The 10409-nt window shown below is 55.3% G+C and overlaps 1 protein-coding gene across 1 annotated transcript in view; it reads left to right on the top strand.

The window, feature by feature from the left end:
- The first annotated feature begins 5500 nt into the window (after nt 1-5500).
- LOC144265439 (receptor-type tyrosine-protein phosphatase kappa-like) overlaps nt 5501-10409 on the top strand; it is a 92800-nt gene continuing 87891 nt past the window's right edge. Inside the window, exon 1 of the mRNA XM_077818078.1 lies at nt 5501-5661. Within this exon, the coding sequence (XP_077674204.1) occupies nt 5559-5661 (103 nt within the window). The 5' untranslated portion in view covers nt 5501-5558. The remainder of the gene's footprint in view (nt 5662-10409) is intronic.

The raw sequence follows: 10409 nt of genomic DNA, 5'->3' as shown, positions 1-10409 counted from the left end.
GCTGGAAATGAAAGAACTGGAGCTCAAGGAGACAGAGAGGAGGCAGCATATCAGTGGGTCCTAGAGCTGAAAGCCAAAGAAGCTGAGAAACAAAGAGCAAACACACCACCTGGACTTGCTAGAGAAGCAGAACCAGGAACCACCAAGCCCAAAGGTTCCCGTCACTGAAGAAGGTACAGTTGGGACCAGTTACATACAAGGAAACAGATATCACAGAATATTTTGCTAGGCTGTGTGTGCAGTACACAAAATTCCTGCTAACTTTGCAATCAGGGACTTTCTTGTTAAGTGGTAAAACAAACTATATTCCGTGAAATGACAATTGAGGATGCTTTAAACCACTGTAAGTTTAAAAATACTGTTTTTTGCAAAGGTTTCAAATGACCTCTGATAGGTATAGGGTGAAATTTAGAAATCTTAAGAGGGGTGCTGGGAGTAGTAATGGTGAGTATGTAAACAGGATGAATGACCTTATAAGAAAATGGGTGAGGGGAAAAAAAAAATCATTGAAAACCTTGAGCCAGTGACTGATCTCATTGGTCAAGTATATTTCTTAAACTAAGATGATGTAAAACAGTGTTTGTGGGATAGAAATGTGAAGATGGAGGAAACAGCATCTCTAGCTGATGCCTTTGAGCAGACCCTGGCCTCTCTGGAAAGTAAACCCCACAAAGGCGTTTGAACCTGGGGGAAGGGAGGTTCCCGTTTTACTCCTGGGAGAAAGGAGGGTGGCTGGGAGGTGGGGCACTCACCGCCCTAGAGCCATTCATCTAATTCCCATCCCCAACCTACTGTAGGAGCAGAAGAGCCTAAACGATGCCATCGCTGCAATGCCCCTGATCACCCGAGGAATAAATGCCCTGTGCAGGAAGGAATCTTACTACTGCTGTTCTCAGCACAGAAGCCTCTGAAAAAAGCCTTGTATTGCTTTTTGTAGGATTGGACTCCACAGAGCTAGACCTGGAGCAAATCAAGCTTGTCAAAATGAATGGCAGGGACTCCTTAGGATGGGAAGATAAAGGTGCAGGGATCTCAGTGGTTCAGCAGAGTGTAGTTCAAGAAGGTGACATATTGCCAGGACAAAGCACAGAGCTTTTATTAGTAGGGGATGTAATGATGCTGCCTTTGGTGGGACACTTTGAGGGGACCAGTTCAGGACAAGTTGCTTAGAGCAGGGTAGTTACAGACCAAGGCTGGGGTTTCTCCACTTCTAAGGCATCAAACCAGACAGGACTTATGGGTACCCAGTGGGGTAAAAACAGTCACAAGCAATTCCCTCTAGACACTCCAGTTTGCTAGTATCACCACCAGCGCCACTCATTATGTGGACAATAAACCAATATCCCAGTGTAAAAAAAAAAAAAAAAAAAAAAAAAAGAGGTTCTCGATCCCAAAGGCCCAAACCTCAGACCCAGATCAATATACAAATCAGATCTTACCCACAAATCACGCTGTTGCCAATCCTTTAGAATTGGAAATCTAAAGGTTTATTCATAAAAGGAAAAAAGATGAGAGCTAGAATTGGTTAAATGGAATCAATGACATACAGTAACAGCAAAGTTCTTGGTTCAGGCCTGTAGCAGGGATGGAATAAACTTCTGGTTCAAATCAAGTCTCTGGAGAACATCCCCAGCTGGGATGGGTCATTCAGTCCTTTGTTCAGAGCTTCAGTCTGTAGCAAGGTTCCTCCAGAGGTAAGATGGAGGGAGCTGCAGCAGCCTTTTATAGTCTTTTGCCATGTGGCCCCTGCTCTTTGTCCAAAGGACAGGCTATCCAGCACAGACTGGACAAACCTCAGAGTTCTGTCCATAGGCAGGTCCCTGCATGCCTTGCTGAGTCCCAACATGTATCTGCCTTCTCTCAAGGGGTCAGTTGTGTAGCTGATGGTCCTTAATGGCCCATCCAGCAGGCTAGGCAGAGCTGATACCAACGTGTCTGGGGTGTCCCCCAGAGGCACAGCACAAGTTTGAACTACAGACAGTCTAGAGCCAATACTTACACTTTTAAATACAAAAGTGATACATGCAAACAGATAGCATCATCCTAACCAGCAAACCATAACCGTGTCATAACACTGGTCCTGACACTTGTGGAAAATAACTGTCTAAGTCAAGATGCAGGTCACACCCCTGTAATAGCCAAGAAGTTGAGTCCAGGAGGCTTCCAGGAAGCAGTTGTCTGTAAGCATGCAAATGACCCAGCTGGCAGAGTGGAAGGGGACTTCCTCCAGGCTGGTAAGACACAGAACCCTGCTGAGGGAGAGCTGCCGGGAACAGAAGCATCCAGTGAAAGAGCAAGCACTCTTAACGCAGAGACCACAACCCTCGAGGAAAAAGGGGCAGGAAAGGACCCAGTGCTGGGAGTGGGGAACACAGGGTAACCTCAAGAGAGGAGATGGAGTGTTTGCATATGTGCAGTCCTGGCACTGGGAGACAGCTCCACAAAGTGCCAGCCACTATGTAGGATCCCCTTATCTCACCAGACCCTGAGGTACCAGAATCCCAGAGACAGGACTAGATTAAGAACCCAAACAGAAGGGTACACTGTGGTGAAAGGAAAGCCAATACATTACATGCAAAGGTTCAAGAAGAAGGAAAAGACAATGGGTATTGACCTGTAGCAAAGCAAAGCCTCACCAGTGCAGCACCTCATGCTCATCATCTTGGAATTAGCTCTTTTCCAACATACAGAACGTCCTCTGCAGGCCGGGCTCTCTCCTGCCACTGGCCCCATATCCCTCCCAGACCCCAGTATCCTTTTACCTCAGGCTTCTGCCCCACGGTACCCCCACTCTCTGGGTCTCCCCTCCCAGGGGAACCCCCAACCCTCTAAACCCACCTTGCCTCAGTGGCTACTGCCAGTCATCATCTAGCCACCACTCATAGGGGCAGACTGCAGTCTAATGGCCACTCATCCCTGACAGTGGGGTAGGACCTGCTGCCTTTGCCTATCCCTGGGCTGCCCCAGCACCTTTTGTAGGCCTTCAACCAGGCTAGAGCTGCTCTGCTCCGCTCCGCTCCGCTCCGCTCCGCTCCGCTCCGCTCTGCTCTGCTCTGCTCTGCTCTGCTCTCAGGCAGCTAGCCCTTCCCCCTCCAGGGCTGGAGAAAGACTCTTCCAGTTTCTAGCCCACAGCCCTCTTATCAGGGCCAGCGGGGCCCTAATTGAGCTGGCCACAGCTGTGGCTGCTTCCCCAATCAGCCTAGCTTGACTGCTTTTAACCCCTGCCTATCGGAGTGGGGCAGCTGCCCCACTACATGACCAAACCAACCTCAAAACCAAACTGCCTGAACAGAAGGTGTGGTATGATAAAGATACTTGTAAAATGCCAACCTGTTATAAAAAAATGGTATTAATATTAAACCTTGTGATAAGACACATTATGTACAATTTTTGGAAAAAGTCTTTGGACATGCTGTGAAGGTAACTCGGAACACATGTAATGTCAAGGAGCCTTATGGTAATGCTGCTTCTCAGCTATCACCTGTAAACGGACTTAAAGCTTGTCAAAACAGAGAAATGATAATAAACGTGGTGTGCTGTGTGGAAGGAGAAACTGAGGCACACCATCTCATTGCTTTGATGGCTGGATGTCAAGATACCTACATACTGGAAAACATTAATATCTACACTGAGTTTATACAAGTTGGGAGAGCAGAAGTGTTAACAGGAATGCAGAGGTACAAAGAGATGGTTTCTAAGTACCCAGATAAAACACACTTTTTAACTTATAAGTGTGATGGGATCTCCAGAGTACAGGAACTGTGGAATCACTGTGCCCCCTTAACTAGGCTGTCACTCATAATGTTTTGCCAGTGACAAGCAGCAAAACCCTCCAGGCGCTGTGATCACTCAGCCACCAGCATGAAGAGACAGCTGGCAGAGCTGGCATGTGGGCGGAGGCAGCATGTGCAGCTAGGTGCTGGGGAGGTGAGTTCCTGTTGCTCGTCCGGGGAGCCCCCCTGCAGGTAAGCACTACCCCAACCAACCCCCAGTCCTGAGTCCCCTCACACCCAAACTCCTGCTGCTGGGGGGTTGGGGGGCCCTAGACTGTCCCAGCAGCAGCCGGTGCAACTGGCTCAGGGGCTGCCCAAGCTGCTCTGTTGGCTCCCGGGCCAGGCACATGGGCCGCTGCAGAAGTCATGGAAAGTCACGGAATCCGTGACCTTCATGACAAACACAGAGCCTTAATCATGAGACACGCAATATGACTAGGGAGCCCAGCCTATAGAGAAGCATGTGCTATGCAGGAGGTCAGACTAGATGATCACAATGGTCTTTTCTGGCCTTGGAATCCATGAATCTATGAGGACAACTCCCATGAGGCATTGTGGCAGCATGTCCAAATAAAACTATTTTTGTTCAATTTTTTTATGGAAAAGTCGATTTTTGTCAGGCAAGTCGAGTTCCCTCCCCTCCCCGGCCTCGATCATATGGAGGCAGGTGCATGTCAGGGAATGCACAGCAAAGAGGACATGTGAATCAACGGAAAGCAAGGTCAGGCTCCAGGCTGGGGGGTCCCAGGCCAGTCCCCAATGGCACAGAAAAGGGGAAGCCAAGTGCAAGGCACAGAGTCTGTGCTGGGAATAACAGGGAGGCGGTCCAGATGCTGAAGAGTTTCACTTCCTCCCCGAGTCCCAGCTGCACATTACAGTGGCATGTGAGAGGGAGAGAGGGGGAGGGAGTGCACAACAGACACAGGATGAGTTACTCCACCTCTGGCATAGGTTGGCTCCAAGGGGTCAGGTTTGCCACTGCTTCCAGATCTTACCACCCTGACGAAGACCATCATCCATGCAAGGGGGAAGGAGTATCCTCGGCCCAGCACTTGGTGGCAGTAAAAAGGTGGGGAACTTTGTTCCTGAGTTTGGAGGGCTTTATGCCCCTAAATCATGGGGTTCTTTCTATGAGCTCTAGGGCAGGAGGGAGACACTTTACTCCGAGGGCACCACACCATCTGAGCAGCGACTCCATGGGGCTCTCCAGAGCACCCATCCTAAACCTTCTCCCTATCACAGCCCTAGCACAACCTAGCCATCTCGTCTGATGAGGGGAGGGTTCAAAAACCGTTGTCAGTCCTGCCCTAGGAATTCCAGGATTCACGAGCTATACCATGACCTGACAGCTGCTGGCACCCTGGAAGCCCACATCCTTCCTGGAACTCTGGTCCATGGCTTGCATTATTACGCTGAGGCCCAGCTGCTCTCAAGTTCCCTGACTGCCTGCCACCGCAAGCTAGGCATGGGCCAAAGGGACCTAGGAGTCCTGGCCCAGTGATGAGGGGAAGCAGCAGATTGTATGTTCCCCTGACAGCTCACAGAGCAGTGAGGTTACAGAACAGGCCTGGAGCCACATGGTGCCCCAGCAGACCCGGAGAGAAACAAGAGCAGCTCTGACAGGAGTTTCCATCTCCAAGGAGGAAGCTCTTGCACCACATGCAATTTCTGTGTGTCTGGCTGTTTCCTTTCTTCGCTGGTCTCTGCCACGCTGAGCTCACACGGGAGCTGAGCAGAGAGGCAGAGCGCCTGGGGCTGAGTTCTGCCCTGGGGCTGTCTTGGAACATGGCCCTGCAGGTGTCGGCTCTGGCCCTTCTCCTGGCCCTTCCCCCACTGCTGTCTGCCCAGGGAGCAGGACTGCCCAGTTCCAGCCGCCCCAAGACTCCAGGTAGGACCCGACTCAGGCTTTGCTGCTCCCCTGGCTGCAAGTGGCTGCTGGGCTTTGCCCTGTCAGTCTTGCTGCAGTTGTCCCGGGAGGGGGCTGCCCTCTGCGTCCATGCCAGAGCCTGAGGGGCTCAGCACCAAGCACCGCTCAGAGAGCTGGGGTGAAAGGCAGCTGAGGGTGATGCTGGGGCAGGAAACCATGTTCCCTTGGGGGGGCCCAAGTGAGAGCTGCAGCTGTGCACCCCTCGGGGAAGCAGGTCCCTCCCCTGGGAGCAGCAGACAGGTCAGTGTCTATCTCTGGACTGGGGATAAGAAGCCCGGGGAAGTGGCCTTCACGCTACCCTACAAATAGTATCACCAGTTCCCTGCGGGGCAGGTGTGAGTCCCACGCGTGGGTGGAGGAGAACCTGTGGGGTTCTGTTTCTTTTCCGGGAACAACTCTGGTACCAGGAGCAGGAGTCCAGCCAGCCACCCTGAGCTCCCTGCTCCCTCTGAGCCATGCAGACCCTCCTGGAGCCCCCAGCACAGTGGGCTCATTCCTGTAACGAGTTCATTGCATTCTCAGTGCCCACTGGAGGGGGGGGGTGTACCTGGTATGAGTGATGGGACCATGCAGCAGGGATTCGTTTCCATAGCAGATGCACGTTGACACAGGCGCTGTACTGTGGGGCTGGCAGCTTTCTGTACGGAGCGCCTGGGAGTGCCCTAGTAAGCACCCCTCTCTGCCGGGGGAGCCTGAACTATGAGTCATTGTCTGTGGTGGAAAATGTGGTACAGAAGTGTCTTGCCATAACAATTCCCCTGCATCACATGGCCTACAATACGCGTCTCTGTTCACAGTGGGGACCCACCCCTTCTGCCAAGGTGCAACTTTCATCTTCCCCTCAGCAGGGCAGAGTGACTGCAGGCATGAACCCAGGCGAGAGGAAGATGTGCAGGGAGCATGGCTTGTGTCCTGCATTGTTTTGCCAGCCCAGTCATTGGTCAGTGGAAACATGGCTCTGAGAGGGTGTTTGGGTTTGAGCAGAATGGGACTGCCTCAACCTGTTTCTTAGTTGAGTTTGTTTCCATGAAAAAAGAACAGGAGTACTTGTGGCACCTTAGAGACTAACCAATTTATTAGAGCATAAGCTTTCGTGGGCTACAGCTCACTTCATCAGATGCATAGAATGGAACATACAGTAAGAAGATATAGATATATACATACAGAGAAGGTGGAAGTTGCCATACAAACTGTAAGAGGCTAATTAATTAAGATGAGCTGTTATCAGCAGGAGAAAAAAACTTTTGTCTCGATCATCAAGCTGGCCCATTTAGACAGTGGACAAGAAGGTGGGAGGATACTTAACCTGGGGAAATAGATTCAATATGCGGAATGACCCAGCCACTCCCATGGAAGCTGTAGCACCCTGCCCTGCAGCTCAACGCCTTTTGGCAGGATCTTTCCTAAATCAGTTGTTTCTTGAAATGGATCTGTCTGGAAAGAGCTGACAAGCTCGGTAAATTAGGAGCAGTTTGCATCGTAGTCACCGCTAGCAGAGCTGGTTCTGGGCTGGGCCCGTTTAAAAGCGCTGGTGCTCTAAGGGCCCTGCAGGTTGGCTCAGGAGAATGGAGATGGGACCGTGACCCGCAGGCTGCTGGCTTTCATTCGGCCAAAGAGGAGGCACAGTCCTGACCTGATGGCTGTCTCGGGCTCCTGTGAAACGAGCTGGTGTGTCTCAGTCAGGTTCCGAGTGGACAGGTGTCCACACTACAGCACCCAGCAGGGAGCCCAACTGGCTGCGCCATGGAGGCTCAGCTCCCCTCCCGCGATGTAGCTTCCGCTAGCTCAGGGCAGGCCAGGCAGCGTTCGGGGAAGCTGGCGCTGCCTGGGCTGACGTTGCCCCGAGGAGAAACAGAGGCTTCCTGTCCCTGGGGCTTCAGGCTGGCAGTGCTATATTGAGTAAAACCACTTGCGCAGCCTGTGAGATGGCTCCCAGCCGGGGCCTTGGTACCCATGGTGGCACCGACTCCCTCAGAGAGGGCAGCAGACTCATGCCAGTGAGCGGGCCAGGAGCCTGAGGGAGCTGGGCAGGTCCCATCCCAGCACCCCAGCAGTCAGGACCATCTCCCTTTGGGTGTGTCATGAGGGGCTGCTGGCATGAATGGTGCCCAGGCAGAAGAGGGAGGGCTGCCTTGAACTCTCATGCTGAGGCTGAACTGAAAGTTGAGCTGTGCACGAAAAGAGGAACCATGCCATAAACAACCGCCAGGCCCTCTCGGAGACACCAACCATCCCCCCCGGGGCCCGGCCGAGAGACGTGGCCAGGCCCCCTCGGAGACATCAACCATCCCCCCCGGGGCCCGGCCGAGAGACGTGGCCAGACCCCTCGGAGAGACCAACCATCCCCCCCTGGGGCCCGGCCGAGAGACGTGGCCAGGCCCCCTCGGAGACATCAACCATCCCCCCCGGGGCCCGGCCGAGAGACGTGGCCAGACCCCTCGGAGAGACCAACCATCCCCCCCTGGGGCCCGGCCGAGAGACGTGGCCAGGCCCCCTCGGACACACCAACCATCCCCCCCCGGGGCCCGGCCGAGAGACGTGGCCAGGCCCCCTCGGAGACACCAACCATCCCCCCTGGGGCCCGGCCGAGAGACGTGGCCAGGCCCCCTCGGAGACACCAACCATCCCCCCTGGGGCCCGGCCGAGAGACGTGGCCAGGCCCCCTCGGAGACACCAACCATCCCCCCTGGGGCCTGGCCGAGAGACGTGGCCAGGCCCCCTTGGAGACACCAACCACCCCCCCCGGGGCCCGGCCGAGAGACGTGGCCAGGCCCCCTCGGAGACACCAACCATCCCCCCTGGGGCCCAGCCGAGAGACGTGGCCAGACCCCTCAGAGACACCAACCATCCCCCTCTGGGGCCCGGCCGAGAGACATGGCCAGGCCCCCTCGGAGACACCAACCATCCCCCCCGGGACCCGGCCGAGAGACGTGGCCAGGCCCCCTCGGAGACACCAACCATCCCCCCTGGGGCCTGGCCGAGAGACGTGGCCAGGCCCCCTCGGACACACCAACCATCCCCCCCCGGGGCCCGGCCGAGAGACGTGGCCAGGCCCCCTCGGAGACACCAACCATCCCCCCCGGGGCCCGGCCGAGAGACGTGGCCAGGCTCCCTCGGAGACACCAACCATCCCCCCCCGGGGCCCGGCCGAGAGACGTGGCCAGGCCCCCTCGGAGACACCAACCATCCCCCCCGGGGCCCGGCCGAGAGACGTGGCCAGGCCCCCTCGGAGACACCAACCATCCCCCCCAGGGCCCGGCTGAGAGACGTGGCCAGGCCCCCTCGGAGACACCAACCATCCCCCCTGGGGCCCAGCCGAGAGACGTGGCCAGGCCCCCTCGGAGACACCAACCATCCCCCCCGGGGCCCGGTCGAGAGACGTGTCCAGGCCCCCTCGGAGACACCAACCATCCCCCCCAGGGCCCGGCTGAGAGACGTGGCCAGGCCCCCTCGGAGACACCAACCATCCCCCCCAGGGCCCGGCTGAGAGACGTGGCCAGGCCCCCTCGGAGACACCAACCATCCCCCCTGGGGCCCAGCCGAGAGACGTGGCCAGGCCCCCTCGGAGACACCAACCATCCCCCCTGGGGCCCAGCCAAGCCCATCCCAATAGCTGCCCAGGGGCCCAGTGCAGCCCCACCAGAGCCAATGGGGCAGGGGGATTCTGGGGTGAGAAGGCTCCATGGCAGTTGGGCTCCAACGGTCACCCCATAGAATGCTGGGCCCTGTAAGCCCTGCCCCCTTGGTGCAGGAGGAATCTAATTGGTGGGGAGGCCAACACAGGATCCTGCTCCTCCCTCCTCCAATAGGGCCTCAAGGAGGGAAGGCTCTAAGCTGAGGGCAATTTTAAATGGGGTATCTCCTGAAGAGAAAGAGGAGGAACCCCCGGAGGGATGGGCGAGCAGACAGGGTCCCCCTGCCCAGAGGGGTGGGAGAATGGACAGGGATACCCCCCACCCAGAGGGGTGAGAGAGCAGACAGGAGCCCCTCACTCAGAGGGGCGAGAGAGCAGATAGGGTCCCCCCCACCCAGAAGGGCAGAGAGCGGACGCGGCCCTGTTGCCCACACACACTTGCAGCATCGCCAACCCCAAAGGTTCAAAAATCACAAGCCAGACCCAAAAATCATGAGACGTTTTAAGGATGAAGTGGTTGTTTCGTTCGGTCTCTTAACTGGGGACTCCCCCTTCCCCAGTGTGTGGGTGGCAAGTCGTGTCACCAGCGCTCCCAAGTGTATAGAGCGAGGTGACTTGGGCTGTCCTCTCCCAGCGGCTTGATCCCAAACAATTGTTACACCCATGCGCTTGTTATTCAAGGAAGCTCACTCCTGCAGAACTAGACTGGAACTCCTGGCGACACAAACCACCTTTGCAGAATGGCAGCACTACCTGGAAGGAGCTCGCGACCCAGTCCAGTTATTCGCTGATCATAAAAAACTGGAATACCTATGTAGGGAAAAAGCCTTTGATCAATGGCAGCTTCAGTGGGCCCTGTTCTTCTGATGATTCGATTTCATTATCACATACCGCCCTGGATCCAAAAATGGCAAGGCCGACGCCCTGCTCCGAAGACACATTATCAACTCATGAGGCCTCAGCCAGGAACAACCCACATTCTCCAATCCCATAACTTTCTCAGTGCCACTCGTCACCAGGATTTTCTCAGATTGATACACTCAGCCTCCGCCTCAGGAATTCCACCTGATGAGCA

Source organism: Eretmochelys imbricata, chromosome 5 (assembly GCF_965152235.1).
Source record: "Eretmochelys imbricata isolate rEreImb1 chromosome 5, rEreImb1.hap1, whole genome shotgun sequence".
NCBI lineage: Eukaryota > Metazoa > Chordata > Testudines > Cheloniidae > Eretmochelys > Eretmochelys imbricata.
This window is presented reverse-complemented; position numbering and strand designations above follow the sequence as displayed.